The 21,944-nt window shown below is 40.9% G+C and overlaps 1 protein-coding gene across 3 annotated transcripts; it reads right to left on the bottom strand.

Moving 5' to 3' along the window:
• Positions 1-537: 537 nt before the first annotated feature.
• On the bottom strand, positions 538-20,685 carry LOC100025240 (zinc finger protein 271-like). 3 transcript variants are annotated; one of them, XM_056814392.1, is made up of 6 exons: positions 20,464-20,685; positions 13,329-13,601; positions 12,761-12,837; positions 9,171-9,297; positions 7,686-7,778; positions 538-4,351 (listed from the first exon to the last, which is right to left on the bottom strand). In XM_056814392.1, the coding sequence occupies exons 2-6, from the start codon at positions 13,387-13,389 to the stop codon at positions 1,122-1,124; spliced, it is 3,588 nt and encodes a 1,195-aa protein (XP_056670370.1). In that variant the 5' UTR covers positions 13,390-13,601; positions 20,464-20,685; the 3' UTR covers positions 538-1,121. The 3 variants fall into 3 exon arrangements, with proteins under 3 accessions (XP_056670370.1, XP_056670368.1, XP_056670369.1); XM_056814390.1 differs by having other exon boundaries at positions 12,761-12,872; positions 20,464-20,674; XM_056814391.1 differs by lacking the exon at positions 20,464-20,685 and having other exon boundaries at positions 12,761-12,872; positions 13,329-14,397.
• Between the last annotated feature and the right edge of the window lie 1,259 nt (positions 20,686-21,944).

The raw sequence follows: 21,944 nt of genomic DNA, 5'->3' as shown, positions 1-21,944 counted from the left end.
GATTGGTAGATGTAAAAATTTAGGAGAGGTGACATATGAGAAAATTTCTTTAAAAGGAAGGGGTAAAAAGTCAGTTGAGCAATTCAGTTCGGAGTGGAGTTAGATTCAGAACTCAGTTCAGGAAATAGTTTCCAGTGGAGAATTGGAACCCAACTTGGAGATGGGCTCATGGTGAGTTATAAGACTGACTCCTCTTTCCCTTAGGCTCAGGGAGGCCACTTTGGCCAACACCTCTAACTACAGCTTGGCTTAGCCTGAGCCAGAGCAGTTTAAATTAATTCATATTCTCTCTCTCTCTCTCTCTCTCTCTCTCTCTCTCTCTCTCTCTCTCTCTCTCTCTCTCTCTCTCTCTCTCTCTCTCTCTCCCTTCCCTTAATTCCTTCTCTCTTTATTCATCAAAATATCCATAAATCCCCAGATGACGTGGGTATTTTCATATTTGGGAATTTCCCATGGCAACCACTTATTTAGATTTTAAGTCAAAACACTAAAATTATCCTCACAGAGTTCAGTCAAGGAAAAAAACCAAACCTGGAAAAGGTTTTACAAATTTTATGAAGTCATTCAGCAGAGGCCAGAGGCAAAAGTGATGGCCTTTAATTACCTCCGATTACATACCTCTTTAAGTTTTACATTATATAGAGTTCAAACAAAGAATGAGGGATACAAGAGCATATTGGACAGTAGGTAGGCAGATTCAAATTAGGTACTTAAGTTAATTAAAATGTACATCTCAGATAATTCTTCGCATCAATCTCCAGATCTATAGGTTTTCTAATGTATGACCTTGATGTCCAAGGTTGTGCACCAATTTTGGTCTCTAAGCTATAAGCAAATATGGTATCTCACCTCCCAGGGGTAAGTTCAAATGATGAAATTAAGTTTTTCCACATAGGTAAGATTTGTCCTAAAACTAAAGGCTTTTCACACAGCCATTACATTCAAATGGTTTCTCTCCAAGGTGAGCTCTCTGATGGATTATAAGTGAATAAATAAAGCATATCAATAAATTAAAGCTTTCCCACATTCATTCCATGCAAAGGGTTTTTCTAACTGGTATAGATTCTCTGATGTGTAGTGTAGCTTGACTGGTGAAGGAAGCTTTTCCACATTTATTACATTCAAATGGTTTCATTCCAGTGAGACTTCTGATGGTTAATAAGTCTCTTCTTATGACTAAATGTTTTCCCACATTCGTTACACTGAAATGTTTTCTGTCCATTATGAGTTCTCTGGTGAATAAGTCTTCTCTTTTGATGAAAGGCTTTCCCACTTTTATTACAGTTAATTAGTTTCTCTCCAGCATGAGTTCTCTGATGGGTAAGGAGATTTCCCTTTGAAAAGAAAGTTTTTCCACATTCATTACATTCAAGAGGTTTCTCTTCAGGATGAATTCTCTGATGGTCAACAAGGTGTCCCTTTCGGCTAAAGGCTTTCCCACATACGTTACATTCAAATGGTTTCTCTCCAGTGTGAGTTCTCTGATGGGTAACAAGATTTCCTTTCCGGCTAAAGGCTTTTCCACATTCATTACATTCAAATGGTTTCTCTCCAGTATGAGTTCTCTGATGATAAACAAGATGTCCCTTATAGCTAAAAGCTATTCCACATTCATTACATTCATATGGTTTTTCTCCAGTGTGAGTTCTCTGGTGGTTAATAAGATTTGCCTTGCAACTAAAGGTTTTCCCACATTCATTACATTCAAATGGTTTCTCTCCTGTATGAGTTCTCTGATGGATGATAAGTGTTATCTTATGACTAAAGGTTTTCCCACATTCATTACATTCAAATGGTTTCTCTCCAGTATGAGTTCTCTGATGGATAATAAGTTTCTCCTTCAAGCTAAAAGCTTTCCCACATTCTTTACACTCAAATGGTTTTTCTCCAGTATGAGTTCTCTGATGTTTTATAAGGCTATGTCTTACAATGAAAGTTTTCCCACATTCATTACATTCAAATGGTTTCTCTCCACTATGAGTTCTCTGATGGATAATAAGTGTTCTCTTATGATTAAAAGTTTTCCTGCATTGATTACATTCAAATGGTTTCTCTCCAGTATGAGTTCTCTGATGAATAAGAAGTCTTTTCATATTACTAAAGGCTTTCCCACATTCACTACATTCAAGAGGTTTCTCTCCAGTATGAATTCTCTGATGGTCAACAAGCTGTCCCTTCTTGCTAAATGCTTTCCCACATTCATTACATTTAAATGGTTTTACTCCAGTGTGAATTCTCTGATGAGTAATGAGATTTGTCTTGCTACTAAAGGTTTTCCCACATTCATTACATTCAAATGGTTTCTCACCAGTGTGGGTTCTCTGATGCCTGGTAAGGTTTCCTCTTACATTGAAAGTCTTCCCACATTCATTACATTGAAATGGTTTCTCTCCAGTATGAGTTCTTTGATGGATAATAAGTCTTTTCTTATGACTAAAAGTTTTCCCACATTCGTTACATTCAAATGGTTTTGCTCCACTGTGAGTTCTCAGATGGTAAACAAGATCTCCCTTCCAGCTAAAGGCTCTTCCACATTCATTACATTGAAATGCTTTCTCTCCAGTGTGAATTCTCTGATGTTTTATAAGGCTTTGCCTTACACTGAAAGTCTTTCCACATTCATTACACTGAAATGGTTTCTCTCCAGTATGAATTCTCTGATGGATATGGAGACTTTCCTTTTGGTTAAAGGCTTTCCCACATTCATTACATTGAAATGGTTTCTTTCCAGTGTGCGTTCTCTGATGGATAATAAGTCTTTTCTTTTGACTAAAGGTTTTTTGACATTCATTACACTGAAATGGTTTCTCTCCAGTATGAGTTCTCTGATGGTAAACAAGATGTCCCTTCCAAGGAAAGGCTTTTCCACATTCATTACATTGAAATGGTTTCTCTCCAGTATGAGTTCTCTGATGTTTTATAAGGCTTTGCCTTACACTAAAAGTTTTCCCACAATCATTACATTGAAATGGTTTCTCTCCTGTGTGAATACTCTGATGAGTAATAAGATTTACCTTTTGACTAAAAGCTTTCCCACACACCTTACATTCAAATGGTTTCTCTCCAGTGTGAGTTCTCTGATGGATAATAAGTCTTCCTTTATGACTAAAGGTTTTCCCACATTCATTACATTCAAATGGTTTTTCTCCAGTATGAGTTCTCTGATGGTAAACAAGGTGTCCCTTCCAACGATAAGCTTTCCCACATTCGTTACACTGAAATGGTTTCTCTCCAGTGTGAACTCTCTGATGTTTTATAAGGCTTTGCCTAATACTGAAAGTTTTTCTGCATTCATTACATTCAAATGGTTTCTCTCCAGTATGAGTACTCTGATGAGTAATAAGACTTTCCTTCCAGCTAAAGGCTTTCCCACATTCATTACATTCAAATGGTTTCTCTCCAGTGTGTGTTCTCTGATGGGTAATAAGATTTCCCTTTTTACTAAAGGCTTTCCCACATTCATTACATTCAAATGATTTGTCTCCAGTGTGAGTTCTTTGATGGTCAATGCGGTATTCTTTTGAAAAGAAAGCTTTTCCACATTCACTACAGGGAAAGGATTTTTCTCCAGCATGAATTCTCTCATATTGATTTGGGATTATTCTCCCCTTGAAGCCTTTTCTACACTTACTACATATAACAGATTTTTTTCCAATATGAACATTTTTATGGGTAAGCTGGTGTCTTCTCTCACTAAAGCTTTTCCTCCATTCATTACAGACAAGGTTCTTCATTTTAATAGGGATTCTCTTGTGTTTAGGTGATCTTTCCCTGGGGATGTAGGATCTGCCACATTTATTACATATGAAATGTTTCTTTCCTTTCTGACTTTTCTGATGCAAGGCAAAATTTGATCTTCTGCCAATGACTTTTCTGTGTTTATCTAGCTTTTCTCCAGTATGCATTCCTTTCAACTTAATTAGATCTGAATGGTACCTGAAGGGCTTCTCCCATTTGGTGTACTTATGTAGGTTCTTCACTGAGAAGAATGTATCATACATATCAGGAAAATTCCTGAAGCTCCTTCCAAGTCCCTTATATTTAAGAAGTCTTTTCTCCAAATTTCCTCTTGGAATGATCAAGGATGACTTCAGCCTGAAACTTCTCAGGGACGTATTATGCAGAAGTACTTTGTTCAACATTGTCCTAGGACCTGTTGTTATGAGTCTAGATTGTCTTTCTTGATTGCCCTTCCGTTTCTCTAAATTATTATCATAATTCCCAATTTCTCTCATGTTGGAATGCCAAACCATATTCTTGTCCAATTTTTGATGAGCTAATGCTTTCAAACCGACGATTTCCTTCAGACTTAAATCCTTGGTTTCAGTTCTGATCTCTTCAGTAAATGAATCTGAAATAAATAAAATAAACCATTAAGCTCTTGTTTTTTATGCTGAGCAAATCAATCTCTATTAAAGCAAAATTTAGATTCCTTCTCTTTTCTTAAAAGTAAAGACACTCAATTTGGATCACTCGCCTGAACAATACTCATTTCCCCATTAAATTTCACCATGTGATAGGCACTGAACTAACAATGGAGATGGAAAGAAAAATAAAAAACAGACTCTTCCCTCAAGGAGATTAAATTCTAATGGGAAAAAAACAGATATATACACACAAATACAGAGAAGACAAAAAGTAGCTAATTAGTATTTGAGGCCAGAATTGAGTCCAAGGATTTCCACACTCCACAATCAGCACTTTACCCACCGGACCACCTAGCAAACTAACTAGATGGATCCCCCATCTATTGGAGAATGGCTACTAAACCAACGTTGGACTGTGAATGTGAGAAATGATAAATACAGGGAACCATGGAATGAATTCTATGAAATGCTGGAAAGAGAAGACAACAGTGCTGGGAAAACAGCAAATTCAAAGACGACAACAAGGTAAATGGAAAGAACTACCAAAAAACAACTAACACTGAAAATGGCAACATTAAGGAAGATCAAGTTGAGCCTCTAGAAAGAGTCCTTAAAAGACAATTCCCTCCTGAAAAGAAAAGGCTAAAAAGATCAAAGAATATAATGAGAAAGTAGAAAGGAAGGGGAAGAGGAATCCCAGACCTCAACTATCTTAAAATACAGCATCCAAACCATTTAGGATTTTAAAAAGTAGAAAAGAATGAAGGATCGGACTAGATAAGAAGGGGCACCCAGTAATATTGGACCACAGAATGGATATGAACAACTCCTACAAGCCTAACAGAATGAAACATCAAGAAATAGGACAATTATATACACGATATCAACAACAAATGAAAAGGAAAGAGCAAAAATCCCTCAAAATCTTGAAAAGCATATATTTATAAATAGCCATCTAGGGCACATGAATCTATCTTTCTCCTTTGCTGATAGACTATCAGTGTGGAACTGACTGCAGACACTTCCAGGAACACTGAATGTCCTATGTGGAAATTATTTTCTTATCTTTTCAGTCTCTTTAATTTTTATTCTTTGTTACCAGGGGTGGCTCTGTCATGTGGAGCAAGTGGTAAGAGAATATATAAACAAGAAGGTGGTATAAATGTTGCAAAATGAGAAATCATTTTGTGATTTTACAAATGTGATCATCTTACTTTACCAGAAAATATAATTTGTTATAATGGAAGTTAGGGTTTGGGGCAGGGGAAAATAGAGGAGGAGTTAAAGATGCTGATACCTTCAAAAAAAGGTCATGATGGGGGGCAAGCTGGGTAGCTCAATTGATTGAGAGACAGGAGGTCCTAGGTTCAAATCTGGCCTCAGACACTTCCCAGCGGTGTGACCCTGGGCAAGTCACTTAACCCCAATTGCTTAGCCCTTATCACTCTTCTGCCTTGGAGGACTTAAAAGGACAAAGGAGAAAATCCAGAGGGAGAGAGAAAAAAGCCAAACAACAACTTTGAAACTAAAACACTGAAGCAATTCTGCATTTTTACAAAGCAACTAAAGAAGGATGTCCTGGAGACTTGCAATTCCATAAACGATTTTTTTATGCTGTTCTTCCTTATATAAAGAAATATTTATGTATATTGATGGCATTCAAGTTCAAAAGAACAAAAAATAAATTTTTCAAAGAAAAATGTAAAAGCAAAAGATATTAGCTTCTTTTTTTTTAAAAAATATATTTTATTTGATCATTTCCAAGCATTATTTGTTAAAGACATAGATCATTTTCGTTTCCTCTCCCCCACCCCCCATAGCCGACGCATAAGTCCACTGGGCATTAGATGTTTTCTTGATTTGAACCCATTGCTTTGTTGATAGTATTTGCATTAGAGTGTTCATTTAGAGTCTATCCTCTGTCATGTCCCCTCAACCTCTGTATTTAGGCAGTTGCTTTTTCTCGGTGTTTCCACTCCCATAGTTTATCCTTTGCTTATGAATGGTGTTTTTTTCTCCTGGATCCCTGCATGTTGTTCAGGGACATTACACCGCCACAGCTTCTTTTTTAAAAGTATAGAAATTACTAATACATATCAAAAAAGTATTCAAATAAGCCAATAACTGCAAAAATGAAAATGAAAATATCTGAAAATTTGCCATAAATTCCATTAAATAAAAGGAGTTATAAAATTTAATGCTGATGTAGCTACAGAGAAACAGACATGTTCTTATACACCTGTGAAATCACAAAATGGTACTAAGTTGCTGGGAGCCATCAGACCACGACACCTTGACAGAGTCATGCGTGGTAGCTGGGGAGACCAGAGTGGTCCTTGGTGAGATGTGATTGCCCACCCAACCCCCTTTTACATGAACTCTTTCATCAATGCCCCTTACCTATGAACTGACATGATTATTATTCCCGCTAGTCTCAGAAGAAATAATGCAAGAGCAAAACACCGTTACCCTAATTCTCCAAAACATCACCAAAAGATCAGACCCTTAAACCCAATCCCAAAAAGACTATCATGGGTTAACTTTTACTTAGGTACACAATTCCCAGCAAAACCACAGCTCAGGCCAAGCCAAAAACTTTCCCACATACAGAAGCCTATTCTCATGAAGTCAGCACACAAATCAATCATAGAGGCCCAAGTGATAAGTACTAGTACATCAAGTTTCAGTATGACTCAGTGACTCAATCACACAAATCAGTAACTCCCTAGAAGCCACCAGTCTAAATTTGAATTGCGTTCCCAGACCCCTCAGCATCGATGATATGATTGTTGAATTGTCTTCTAAGAATTGCTGATTAATTATTCCATTTTATTAAAAGCAATACATAATTTTCCTTGATTGTTTGTAAGCTCAAAACTTCTCGCAGGGTAATGAGAAAATTAAGCCACCTGTGACGAAATCATTTATCTTGTGTGCAACCTTTAGTCTGTCCATAATCACAATGCAAGAATATAGAATGTTAATCAAGTGATTTGTTAAAAGTTGATGTATCGCTTTTCCAATTATCTCTTTGATTTTGTATATCTCTGTGCCAAGAGAATGGGTATAAAAATAAAGATCAGACATCGGGAAAGTGGAGCAGCTGTCAGATGCAAAGCAATCCCATGGCTGTTATGATTAAGCTGTCTTCCGTTTGTTATTTTTGTTGACTGATTTGTTCGCAACCAGTTGGGATACCTTGGAGTCTCGGGCAAGGGTGGATTTTGTCCATGACACTAAGTAGTGCTTAGACTTGGGTGATACCATTCTACTAGTGGAACAGGAGATATCACTTGCACTGACCTTACATCTACTTACTTGGACAAGTGCTTGTCCCAACTTCTCCCCCTTGATTCTGTACATATTCACTCTTGAACCAAAAGATCAAATTTGTTTTGGAAACAGGAATCCCTACAACAGGGAGACAAAAAGAGAAGAATTCAAAAGTTTAAAAATGAAAATTTTATGAGTTTCTTCTTTTTTTTTCACAACACTTGGTTTCTTGCTATATTCCATTCTTTCTTCCTATCAAAGAGCAATTTCTTTTAACCAAAAAAAAAGTTTTTTCAATTAAAAAAGAGAAAAAATTTCAGTAAAATAAATCAGTACATTAAAAAAATTGACATTATATACAATGTTCTAGAACTGTCAGTCTACAAATGAGCATTAAAGAAGAAATTCTATTAAAGGTAAATCAGGCAGCTAAGAAAACATAGAGGGTCTCTGAATTCTCTGTTTTATAATCAAATGGAGGATGGGTCACAGTTCCAAGTGCATAGAGGCTAGTTATCCAAATGAATGTCCTAATCTGGACAATACACATTTCCCTCCAATTTAAAAAATTCCAAACTTAATAAATATGAACTAAAACAACTGTTCTTATAAACACAAGAGAACATAGAAGATTGAAGAGAAAAATTATAACTTCTGCTATGAAAAGTTTTCTTTCCTTTAAAAAAGTATAAGCTCACACCTCCAAAGGTCATGGACCCACCTCTTGGGCAGTGCCAGGCAAATTAAAAGACTATGATTAGTTCGTGTAAAGTGCGGGTGTGACAGGAAGTGACAATGAGAAAATGTCTTTTAAAAGGCCAGCATGGGGGACAGCTGGGTGACTCAGTGGATTGAGAGCCAGGCCTAGAGACAGGAGGTCCTAGTTTCAAATCTGGCCTCAGACGCTTCCCAGCTGTGTGACTCTGGGCAAGTCACTTGACCCCCATTGTCTAGCCCTTACCACTCTTCTGCCTTGGAGCCAATACACAGAACTGACTGTAAGACGGAACTAGAGGTTTTTAAAAAAAAAAAAGGCCAGTCTGAGGAATTATTGACTCTCTCTGCATTGTTGAGCCAGACTAGAAGAGGAGACTCTTTCCCTGGATCCTGCATCTACTTGCTGGGTGAGTAACTGGCCTTCCTTTTCTGGTTTCTGGAGAGATTGGTTCTGCCTTGGCTTTGGAGGAGGCTGAGTTGGTGGAACTCTGACTTAAGATTACCAAACCCTGCCTGGCTCAGGGCTGAGCCCAGACACTGGAGCAGCACTTAGGGTGGTAGGCTAGACAATTCTCTACTTTCTTCTTACATTTTTCCACGTTCACTCTTTCCACCTCTTTGTAAAAAAGCTGATAAAAGTAATTTTGACTTAAGCTATAATATTTTTAAATGCGCCACCACAATATTACTTTAGAATTCTCATATTTAGTCAAAACCCTAAATCTAAACTCTTACATTCCTCAGCCTACAGCAAATGAGCTTGCAGAGACTCCAATACACTAACACTGAGTCACAGGGACTCGTTCTGCTCACCTATGGATACCAGGTTCTCATAGTTCTCCAACATCACATTCCTGTGCAGGGCCCTCTGGGCAGGATCCAGGTGTCTCCACTCCTCCCAGGTGAACTCCACAGCCACATCTTCAAACGTCACAGATTCCTGCTTAATCAGGACAACTCCTCTAAAAATGTTTCTTCATTATCCACATGCTCTCTGCCTCACTTGATATTGAACTCAGGAGCCAGTGCGTAAGTTTCCTGAGTTTTTTCCCAACAATGAACCCCCAAAGTATCATGCCATTTACTCAAGGACCAAACCACACCACAGAATCAGTCTTCACTTTCCAATCAGATGGACAACACAAATATCAGCAAACACATACCAAATATTAATTTCTACCATATAGCAATCATTCTCCAATTCTGATAAACCTCTTCAGGGCTGATTTTCTCAGAAGGAGAATTCAAAATGTGAATTCAAAATGGGCTGTTTTTTAGAAAAACGTCTACGGTGATTGGTAGATGTAAGGACTATGGGGGAGGTGACATAGGAGATTTTGCCCTTAAAAATAAGAGCTCAGGGAAGAGCTGGGAAGTCTTTCTGAAACATTCAGATTGGAGAGACTCATTCTGAGGAGACTGATTCTGAAACATTCAGATGGGAGGAGGGAGCTGGTGAAAGCAGCTGAGATGCTGCTGGCCTGGTGTCATTAGAAATCCTTACAGACAGATCTTATGGTGAATTATAAAAAACTGACTGATTTCTCTTTTAAGACTCAGGCCTAGGCCATGTTGGCTTGAGGCCCTTCATACTTATTCCTTTCTTACTCTCTCTCTCTTTCTTTGATTACTCATTGAATTGTTAATTTAAATCTTTATAAAACCCAATTGACTTGGGTATTTGAATAACTGGGAATATTTCCCTGGCGACCACCTTATATTTGATTTTAAAACCCAAGACACTGTAGTGAAACATATTTCTGCAGTCAAATTTACCCACCCTCTCTTATATCTATCACAATTTATATCTTCCACTATTTTAATCACTACAGTTTAAAACCTCAACCATTTTAAATCTCACAATGGAAATAGGTTCTGATCAAGGACACATGTAAAACCCAGTGGAATTGCATATCGGCTATGGGAAGGGGTGGGGAGAGGGGAGGGAGGGAAAGAATATGATTCCTGTAACCAAGGAATAATGTTCTCAATTGACTAAATAAAAATTTTTTAAAAGAATAAATATACCAGACAATTAATATTGTTTTAAAAAAATCAGGGGCTCATGCTGCAGTCCTGTCTTCTGTTGTATCCATTCATTAACCTTAGCACATGGATGAAGAGGAATTTAGAATGCTGCATTTTCTATGAATCAAATAAGTTTTCATCACCAACAATCCAACCAGAAGACCTCTTACTCTCTACCCTTCGCACCCAACTATGATAGTCCAGTGGTGGTTTTTGATAGAATACTGTTCCCTTCTCTCATCAAGGCTGCTCCTCATCACATGAATAATTTTTTCTCATCAGAATGGGAAAATAATCTCAGGAATTAGTGGTTAGTAAAATCTTTTTTCATATATTTTTCAGAAGTAATATCATCATATAATCCAAAGCATCTGAAAATGCTTTTTCTCAGAATTGGACATTAAGGGGATGTTCATCAATTGGGGAACGGCTGAACAAGTTGTAGTATATGACTGTGGTGGAATACCTCTGTGCTACAAGAAATGACCAGGAGGATTTCAGAAAAAGCTAGAAAGGCTACATGAACTGATGGAAACTAAGTAACAGCAATAATGACAATGATCAACTGTGAATGATTTAGCTATTCTCAGCAATATAATGATCCAAAAGAATTATGGAGAAAAATGCTATCCATCTCCAGAAAAAGAACTGATTGGGTCAGAATGCATATCAACATATACTATTTCACTTTATTATGTTCTTTAGTTACCTTTTTGAGAGGTTTTCTTTCACAACATGACCAATATGGAAATACATTTTACAGGTTTAAATCAAATTACTTACCATCTCAAGGAGAGGGATTGCAATGTAGAGAGAGAATTTGGAGCTCAAAATGTTAAAAAAATTTTACATGTAATTTGGAAAAAAAAAGTTCTTTATCAGGATTTCGATGCCTTGAGAAATATGCAGACCCAGGCCTAGTCCTAGTCTTTACCAGGTTTCTTTCTGTCCTTTGTTTCCATGAATTTCTATTCCCTTCAGGAGGAGGAGTGTCTGCAAGGTTAGAATACAAATGTGGTGACTCCAATGTCACTAATGGCTGAAACAGAGTGGAAGAGAAACATCTGTAACAGATGTGGCCAATTTGTTCTCTTCATTTTTATTCCACCACGAACACTCTCAGAATGATGTGGATTAAATCTCTAAATATTTTTTCCACTGTTAATTATTACTATTCACAAGAACAGAACCATAGAGGTGGAAGGACCTTCAGGGAGACCTAGTCCAACCCAGAACCAAGCAAGAATCCCTAATTCACTCCCTTTCCTGACAAGTGATCACACAGCCACTGACCAAAGAGGTTTCCAAGGAAGGGAGAGCCTGCCATCCCCTTGAGGCAGTCCCTTCCCATTTCTATAGCTTAATATCAGGAAGTTTTGCCACATTTTAACCATCAATTTGCTTCTTTCAATGACCATAAATTTCTGAGAGTCTATTTTACAGAGCCAAGCAAAAGAGCTTTAGTCTCTTTACCTCAACAGCACAACAGCCTGGACCAGTTGTCTCTCATGGTCTCTTACCTAAGTATTGCCTCTGTTCAAAAGATTCTTGAAATGAAATGAAGTTGAGGCATTTTACCACCCTGGATGGCCTCCTCTCAACTTCTCCTGCATCTTCATGGCCAACCTCAAATGGCAGTCTGAGAACTAAACACAAGATTCCAGCATGGCAGCTCCATGAGGCCCCAAAGGATAATTTCTATTTCTCCAGCATAATCTCCTCCCTCCCTCCCATCTTCATTCAATTTTATAAAAGATTTTTTAAATTCTTAATTTAATAAATATCAACTAAAATTATGACTTCTATGTATATTAAAAAAGGCCAATCCCTATCATGTAGAGCCTTTGAAATCTGCCTATTTATATACAGTGACTTTTGTTTATATATATTAGAAATGGCTGTTGTTCCCAGAAATGTCAATCAGTTCTGTACGTATCCTGGATTAGACCTTGATGACTTTTTCTGCTGATACAGCTGATACCGCCCTCTCTTCCCCTCTTTATCCAGGACTTTCCAGTCTGATCTTTTGCTTCTCTCTCTCTCTCTCTTAGAATTTAATGCCTTCAAAAACAAGGATAATTTTTTTGTTTTAATCTTTCTCCTCTAGTACCTGGCACGTGCTAGGACCATAAGGCTTCTTGAAATAAATTGAAATAAGAAATATCTTGATGGCTGGGAGTCATCTTTGGAAACATCTAGAGATACCATATATGGCTCTCATAAAAACCATCAGAAAAGCAAGACAGAATGAAAATACTGAGGCTCAGGTCCCTACATGGAATTTGAGTGAAAAGAGACCACTGAAAATGGGAAAGAAATGTTACAGAGGCTGGAGGAGATAGAACAAAGGAGAAAGCGAGAATATTTGCGACTACCTGAAACCTGCCAGCCAGGATGCCAGAAGTTCCTCCTTCCTTCTCCTCTAGGTTGCTGTCTTGGGGAAGGGCTGCATCTGGAGAAATGGGATTGGATGCGGAGAAAGAAGTCCTAGGATAGAACAATCCTGCTTTGTGGCTCCTAAACAAAAGTCTTCACTAGCAGCCTCAGTCCCCAAGCCCATCTGAGTTATCAGTCCTCCTTAGCAGATCACTCTTCCACCAAATGCTCTAACCACCAGGCTCACCTCAAAATTCCTGCTGAAGAAAGCTATGATAATGTGTATTGTCTAGGGGAATCTTCAATGGTCCTCAACATTGCCCCTAGTAACCCTTTCCTTCATCTTTCCTGGCACCTTGCAGGGAAATCATAAATGCAGAGTGACTATCTGGGGCTGGAAAATCCTGGGTCTTGAGTAGAGGAAGGAAATGAGATTTGGGGCTCTGTGCTGTGATGGGATCCCTCCCCTCCTGGACCATTCCTTCAGAAAACCTCCCCAGAGAGAAGGGTTGGGAGGCCCACACTGGGAAGATTCCATTCCCCCACAGATGCTCCTGGAATTCTCACCCATCTCCTGACGTGTCAGGGCCATGTCTCCCATGCTTGCCCATCCTTTTTGTTTTCTCATTGCTCTGACTTCACTCACGTCCTTTCTGCCCAGCTGGGAGGAGAAGGACTGGCTTCACTAGTGGCAAGCCTAGGTCTTGCTCCTTCTTATCAGATGCTGCCCTGGAGCTGGATAAAAGGTGTCAGAGCAGGGATCCTCTCCTGGGTCAGATTCCCTTCCTTGGGGGAGATTTTACACCACCTTCTCCTTCCACTAACATCTGAGGCTGACATCTGTAAAGAGACAGTCGTGTTACTTTGGGCTCTGGGGACCAGATTCTTGTGTCCAGCTGGCAACTGTCCCTTGCTCTCCAAGGGCTGGGCTCCTAAGGACTTTTCCAAGGGACTCTGAGGTTAGAGATAGCAGGAGGGGCCTCAAATTACAATCACACAAGTATAACTCAGAACCTGGACATGCAAATAGGCAGGTCAGGAATTTCATTCATTTAAGAAACATTTAAGAACTGTGGGATCAGAAACACAGAAGAAAAACAATGGCTTGATCACATGGGCTGATGGGGATATGATTGGGGACGTAGACTCTAAAACAATCACCTTAGTGCAAATATCAATAATACAGAAATAGGTCTTGATCAATGACACATATAAAACCCAATGGAATTGTGTGTTTGCTATGGGGGGGCAGGGGGAGGAGGGAAGGGAAAGAACATAAATCATGTAACCATGGAAAAATGTTCTTAATCAATAAAATTTTTAAAAAAAGAAAGAAAAGAAACTTTAAGTAAAAAATTCATGTCCCACACTGGGAGGGAAACAAAGACTAGGATCAATAATGTAAAAACAATTTTGATACCCCTATTCAATTTAATCACTAATTACTCTCATTTCAGTGTGATTTAATGAGTATCAATGATTATAATCAGTGGGTTAAGCCAAATAAAAGGAAATTTGAAGTGGTGTGAGGATAATTTTAGCGTTGTGACTTAAAATCTAAATTTTAATGGTCGCCAGGGGAAATCCCAAATAATAAAATACCCAAGTCAGCTGGAAATTTTATGGTGATTTAATTGATATAGTGGAGAAGATTAAGAAGAAGGAAGAAGGAAAGGGTGAAGGATTCCTCCCACCCCCCACCCCCACCCACCCCCGGCCTGGCTGGTACCAGGTGGGAAGATTAGAAGATCTAGAAAGTAAGGTTTTGGAGTGTGAAGGAGGAAAGAATCAACCTGAACTCCAAAGGGGCTCAGCTGAGATGCCTGAACCTGAATCATGTCAAGGACAAAACTCACCGCCAAAACCCAGGCAATAACTGCCACTCCCAAGATGTCGGAACGCCTAGCATGCTACTAGCCAGAGTCACCTCTCCAGGGAAAGAAGAAGAGGCAGGAAGTGGCATGCCTCATATGGACGTTTTTACATCACTTTTCTGCATCTCATCTGTACCAATGATAGATTAGCTTGACTTAGGACAGCCCACAAGTCTGTCAGCTGTTTTCTGCACATATCTGTTGCCTTTTTCTCAGATACTTAATCTTGAGTCATCCTTACCTTGTTAAACTGAGTAGGGTGGAGAAATGTGGATTTCCCAAGACCTGATTCCGTTATTATAAGTATCTCTATTGTTACTGATCAGGAAATAACTAAATCCCATCTTCTAAAGAATGGTCTGATTAGGGTGGAATAGTTCCAAAATTCACAAGTAGTTATCTTGATTAATACTGTAGGAATAAGACTAATAGAGATTAGTATTAATGAACCCACTAAGGATTAGGTGATACTTTTCAGGAATCAAAAGATTTTATTATTGTATTTGATCTACTAAAGAGATGAATGCTGTAGTAGTTTGATCTGTTATAAGGATCTCAGGCTGTGCTGCTGTAATAACATTACCCCCCACTCCTAAGTCTGTAATGCTTAAAATGAGCTCCTGTGCTTTAGCACAGTCCTCACACCCCTGAATCATTAGCTCCATTCCCAAGTGACCCTTGCTTTTAAAACCGCCCCTTCCTAAGGGGCCACCATCACTAAGTTCTTGGATCCTAGCATATTGTTGACCAAAGCCCAGCTAAAATGGCCAGATGGATCAAGACCTTGCTGACAGGGTCTCCTGACCAGGGGAAGGTCTCAGGACAGGATATGATTGATGACCTGTGAAAAGAACAGTGGACAAAATGGCTCTGGATGATGTTGGGGTCCTTAGTCTATCAGAGGAGCTCCCCCAATTCTGCAGATACCGGTCATGGAACTGTAGCACCCCATTCTAATTTTGGTAGCCTTCTAAGTGCTACAAACCCTCTGAGACCCTAAGGAGAGGGTCCTGGACTGTGAGCCAGGTCTTGGACCCAGTTGATTAGTGACCACCAGATTCCCTAATGAATTGATTGATCATGCCTGGGGCTCTGACTTGATGACTTTTGTTACAAATAGGGTATTTTTGGGCCAAAAGCAATTCCCAGAAGGTGGGGCATGTGGGGGTGCTTTTTAATGGACAGAGCAATGCATCCTCACCATTTTCTCTCTCTCTCTCTCTCTCTCTCTCTCTCTCTCTCTCTCTCTCTCTCTCTCTCTCTCTCTCTCTCTCACACACACACACACACACACACACACTCACAACTACATATAAATTTCTCACAAAGTGCCTCCAGGCATTAAGTCATTAAGGATATCACTTTATTCAAACTAAAGAAACATTCTCTTTTCTATTAGCAACTAAATTCACTAAAAAAACACAAGCTTTGAAAAGTATTCCTTGTAGTCAAACTCTTCCCCTTACTATGAGCCCCATTTTCTTAGCTAAAAGCATCCTTCTGGCCCATACTTTGTCACCAAGGACCTTGGGCACAGGGGGCACAAGGACAAAAAGACAAGGAAGGAGCTCATGCATCAGGAGGGAGACAACATGTACCACAGGTCTATGCAAAATGGATTTAAGGCAACATTAAGGGAGGGAACACTTCAGCTGAGCCTTGAAGGACACTAAGGATCCAGAGGCAGAGAGGGCATGCCAAGAATGGGGTACAGTCAGTGCAAACTCATAGAGACTACAGAAAGTGAATGGCAAAGACTGGTAGGTACTGCTGGCACATTGTGTACCTGGAGAGGAATAAGGAAAAAGGTGGAGGAGGAAGGTTCGAGCCCAGCCGGGAAGGGCTAACGCTTGAGCTGATATTTGCTCCTGGATGTAGCAGTAACTTATTGAAGTTTCTGGAGTGAGAGAGTGCCACAAATCCAGTTGTGCGGACAATGGGTCAGAGAGGGAACATTCTACTACCAAAAAGCTGCTGGGTGTGAGAGATGTATCCTTTATCTACCTACCTGAAAATCAGAGGTAGCACTAAAATTAGAAAATAAAAGAATTGACATGTGTTCTAAAACTAAAATGAAAATACCCTCCCTGCTCCTTAAAGAAGCTTTCCTTAATTGGCATGGAATCTTAACAAATTTGCAGTCTTATTTACTACTGAAAATTCAAAAACCTAAATATGTCAAAGCAGTACAGAAAACAGACCTCTGAAATTACTTAAAGCAATTTCAAAGAATAGCAATAAAAAAGCCTGTCACTTGTACTTCTTTCATACCATACTGATGGCTCTATGCTAGACTTTACATGTCAGTGGGTGTGATTGGTCGAATACCAATGGAGATAGGATGAGGAATTTTGCCTATTGAGATCAGGTTATCCATTGGATTATTTTAAATTCCATGTTCTAAGTGCATGGTGCTGGGTGTGCAAAAATTTTCTCTTGCATTATGAAAGCTGCAAACCTAGTAATCCAAGTTAATAAATGACTGGTGGCTGGAAAGAACCATAGCAGAATCCTTTTGAGATCTTTGCCTGTGAGATTCCTCAAGCCTATTTGATTGAACAGAAGGCTAAACTCTAGTACTTCATGTAAAGGAATCAGGGCCTCTCTCAGCCAAAGCAGAATCTTGAGGACTTCAATTAGATATGTTGCTAACTTTCCAGATTTTTACCTCTTGTAGAGCCACCAATACATGTCTCGAAAAATGCCAGCAGCTCAATGAGATGTGACTAGTGTTAGGATCTCCCAAACAAACTAAAGAAAATGTTTTCCAGTTTACTTTTAAATCAAGAGTAGTTTAATTTTGAAAATCTCAAGGCCAGGATGGACAGCTGCCATCCTTGTGGCTCTCTCAGAGCAAGGGGATAATGGACATGTCTGTAATCAGTGAAATTAGAAACCCTTTTGTTACTAATGGGGAACTGCTGTATGAAGACAAGTCTTTTGGGACATGAATCGGCTGCTATTTGAAGTTTGGATTCTAGGTATAGATGGTCTGATCTTTCCTAAGGCCTTCGGCTAACACTCTAGGGAAATGCCATGTGCTCCTGCAGTTTTGAGGGCTGCCACGGAGGATGTTTGCCTCTGGGGCTTATGAGGGAACAACAAGTCTCCTGACTTAGCCTCCCCTTCTTGGTAAACAGACATTTTCCCACCTCGGTGTGTCTGGACCAGGCTATTAGATTATGTCCATGGCTCATAACGAGGCTTTCTATGTGATTGGTTACTGACTATGACTCATACCTAAATTCAAATACAACCAAAGAACTCTACAGAGACTGCTATGTCTCTTCCCTTTTCCTTCACATAGCAAATTCCATTGATAAAGGTCAGTCCCTGCTTCAGTGAGGAAACATTCTAAGTTGTCATAATAAAGACTATTTAAAGTTTAAATCTCTTGTATGTCAAAACCAGCTTAGGTTGGGGGGGAGGGCTGAAGGGAGAATCACCCCCCTAAAACTTGGGGGTGTCATTGTAATTGACTGATCTGAAGTCAGTCAAAGCTAACAATGTTCTGTCCTGTAAGCCATTGAGTCATTCTATGTCCTTGGGCTTGGGCCTAACATTCCGGTATTGATGCTGTTGTATAAATCTCCATTTATACAGGAAGCAGATATGCAATATGCCAGAAAACTGTTCTGGGAGCCGGCATATTCCAGAAAGGCCTAAGGAGATTTCCAAAAGGACCAGATGACAGCAGGGAAGATAAAGGCAATCAGACTCTACTTCAGAAGATTTGATTAAGCTATTCCCTATTTTAAGCAATGGAGCTACTTAGTCAGGATGTATTGAGAACTTTAAAATTACTCCACCCTGCTCAGACAGTGCCTTAGGGGAAGATAAAGTTGTAAACTCCTGACTGAAAAATGAAAAGTCCCTAACTCATACTTATAGTGAAGATAGAACCTTAAGCTAGGTGGTCTATTTTTAGATCTAATACAAAAAGGTGCTAAGTACCTATAAAGGTTAAATTAATCACTAAATCATGGCAAGCAAATTACAAAAGGCAAGCTTAACAAAAGAGGTGTGAAGTTTTAATCTAACCAGAGAAGGTGAGAACTAAAGGATGGTGTGAACTAAGAATGGTCAGTCCTGGGGAAAATGTCTACTGTGATTGGTAGCTGTGAAAATTTAGGGGAGGTGACATAAGAGAAATTTTCTTTAAAAGGAAGGAGAGTTCAAAATTGAGGGAGTTGGAGTTCGGACTAGTTGGAGTTCATAGTTCAGTTGAAAGTTTGCAGTGGAGGTTGGAGTAGCTGGGTCCCTGAACTCAGTTCAGGAGTTGAGGATTTCAGTGAAGGACTGGAGTTTTGTTTGGGAAAAATCTTGTGGTGAGTGGATAAAAGACTGACTAGGCCCTTCCTACTATTTCCTCTTACTCTGTCTCCCTCCCTTCCCTTAATTCCTTCATTTGTATTAATTAAAATCTCCATAAAACCCAGCTGACTTGGGTATTTTTTCAAATTTGGGAATTTTCTCATGGCGGCCACTTATTTTTGATTTAAATCAAGACACTAAAATTATCTTTAGTTTTGGCAATTCACAGTCTTGAAATCCACATTTTCATGGTCACACAACTCACTGGCCATAGAACAACTCAGGCATGATGGAGCTCTTCTACTGGCTTAGATGCCCTCTCAGCTCTGCCTGCTCTAGGTCCGTCCCAAACCTAATCTGTAGACAATCACTGGTTTGCCCTTTGATCTGAGGTGCTTTAATACCTGTCCTGCTGCCCTAGATCAGGTGTCTGAGAGTAAGTCTTTGTAATTCATTGACCTGAGCTTTCCCCTTAGAAGCCAGATCTTTGAAAACTAATCAGCATGGAGTAAGCTGTGCCCATCCCCTCTTCTTGCCATTTTTGCATGGCCCAAATATTTGGGCATCTAAGTTGTGACAATTCATAGCTGGTGAAATGACAGGGCACTGAGAGTGGAGTTGAGGAGGCCCAAGTCCAAATCCAGCCTCAGCCATTTACTGGCTGTGGGACTTCGTACAAGTCACTTTCCTCCCATATGCCTTAATTTTTCCATCTGTAAAATGGGAATCACAGCTAGTTGGAGCAGGAGATAGAGTGCTGGCCCAGGGTCAGGGAGACTCATCTTCCTGAGCTCAAATTCAGTCTCAGACGCTTTCTAGCTTGTCACACTGGGCATGTCACTTCATCCTGTTTGCTTCAGTTTCCTTATCTTCAAAATGGGCTGGAGAAAAAATTGATCTGTCACTCCGGTGTCTTTGCCAAGAAAAACCCGGAATGGGGTCACAGAGTAAGAAAAGATGGAAAAACTCCTGAGCAACAGAGGCCCCCACTACTGGGGCTATCCATAAACAATATACATATACACAGTACCTGGCATTCAATAGGTGCTCTATAAATGCACACATTAGGAACTTCATAAATGCTCATTTCCTTCCCCCTCAGACTCCCAAAGAGAAAGGAAAGGCCACACACCCCTACACACCCTTTCAGCCCCTCCTTTGCTCACCGGTCAGTCAGCCAATCAACATGCACTGAATAAACCCTGGAGTAGGGGGAGGGTTCTCATTCTAATAGAGGAGGGGCCGGTCCCAAGTAGAGGCTTCAGGAGAACCTGGAGAGGAACCTAAAGTTGGAGGGCGGGCAAAGCCTCAGAGGGGTAGCGGAGGGGCGGGGAAGAAAGAGGGAGAAAAAAGGAGGTAGCGGGTGGGCCTGTCCCGCTTGGGTGCAGCCCCCTCCCTGCTCCTGCTACTCGCCTCCCGGCACCCCCTAAGCCCCTCATACTGAAGCATACACGCCCTAACACACGTGCTCCCCTTTCACTCTCCCCTCCCCCAATCCCTGTGCCCACGCTCACCTCCGAAGCTGCAGAGAAGAGCGGGGAGAGGGAACCACTGGGGCTGAGCGTGCGCACAGGTCCTCACCCCACCAAAAGCCCACTTCTTCCCCTCTGCTTTCCATTCTTCCCCTCGCTCCTCCCAGTCCCAGGACTCTGCCAGCTGCCGTAGTAAGGCGGGGGGGGGGGGGGGGGGGGGAACCCGAGCCAGCAGCCAATCCCGGTCTTCTCCGCACTAACAGCAGGAAGGACTCCCAAAATGCACTGCGGGCGACGGCCAGGCTTCCATAGGCATTCTGGGAAATGCTTTCTGAGCCTGGCCTCCGTCTCCCAGCAAGCACCGCTGCGCCCCTCCTCTACTTTCATTTCTGCCAGGGAATAAAGACTTTGCCTTGCCGGAGTTTTAGTTGAATAAATCTAGGCCCTCCCTCGCGCCACCTCAGTTTTCCTCCTCTGTGAAAAGGGCCAGTTTGTCTCAGTGACCCCAGGGGGCTCTGGGGCCCCATTCCAGTGACCTATGTCAAGCCCTGAGGGTCCCGGGGGGTCTGAACGGGAGAGAGGATGAGGCAGCCCTTGAGACTCCCAGATCACTGTCAGCAGACCTCTGTCCGGGCCACTCTCCTCCCCTTTTTAGCTCCTGTGGGACCTGTGGGACCGTCTGTAAACCCCTGTAGACCTCCCTCCTGCCTAGGAAGAGAAGGGAAGGATATCTGTCCTTCTGGGATCCTTCTCCCTCCCCAGCTCAGTCTGCAGAGGACTCAAGCCTGGCTCCACACCTCAGAAGAGTGTGGTCCATCCACAGCCTGGGCCACCATCAGCCAGTGAAGGCGTGTCTAGACATGATTGTTCACGAAGCGGGCCACACCGTCCTTAGGGATAGACATGAAATTGAATACAGTCGTGACCACGCTGCTGCCCGACCGATTCACTGGCACTTCGGAGTCCCCAGCACTAATTCCCCTCCTTCCTTCCTCCAAAGTGCTGTCCTTCCCGTTTGTTGTTACCTTCTCCCTCCTTACACCTGACCGACAAGGACAGCGCCTTCACGCCAGAGTCTCTACTCCAAATGGATCATGGCTTTGCTCTCTTTCCACCCCTCATCCACCACTTCTTCCCCCTCCTCCTTGTTTCTTTTGGCCAAGCTCTCCTACGTAGCCACTAAAGAGCAAGGAAAACCCCTTCCTGCTTGAGACTTATCTGGACAGACCGGAGTCCCGAAGTCTTCCCCAGCTCCTGTCCCTACGGGGTTGTCATCAGGGCAGAAAGTGTCCTCCCGGTGCTGCTCATTTCCTTCTGCCTCAGCTCACACAGGTCTTTCCAGGACTCTGAATCCGTCCACTTTACCGTCCTTTAGGGCAAGTCAGTAAGCTTTTAGAAAGTGGCTACTCTGTGCCTGGCACTGTTCAATACTTCCTTGGAAGGAAAAAAATATATAGTGCCTGCCCTCGGAGAGCTCACAGTCTAATGGGGAAGACTGTGTCAGCAACTGTGTCCAAACAAGC

The sequence above is a fragment of the Monodelphis domestica genome, chromosome 2 (genome assembly GCF_027887165.1).
Source record: "Monodelphis domestica isolate mMonDom1 chromosome 2, mMonDom1.pri, whole genome shotgun sequence".
In the NCBI taxonomy this organism is placed as follows: Eukaryota; Metazoa; Chordata; class Mammalia; order Didelphimorphia; family Didelphidae; genus Monodelphis; species Monodelphis domestica.
This window is presented reverse-complemented; position numbering and strand designations above follow the sequence as displayed.

Coding starts and splice junctions, on each gene's coding strand:
- LOC100025240 (XM_056814390.1), bottom strand. CDS start 13,372: ATGGGCAAGCATGGGAGACATGGCCCTGACACGTCAGGAGATGG. Junction 9,298..12,760: donor TCCTGGCTGGCAGGTTTCAG/GTAGTCGCAAAT, acceptor CTGATTAAGCAG/GAATCTGTGACGTTTGAAGA. Junction 4,352..7,685: donor TGGGACAAGCACTTGTCCAA/GTAAGTAGATGT, acceptor TATTTATTTCAG/ATTCATTTACTGAAGAGATC.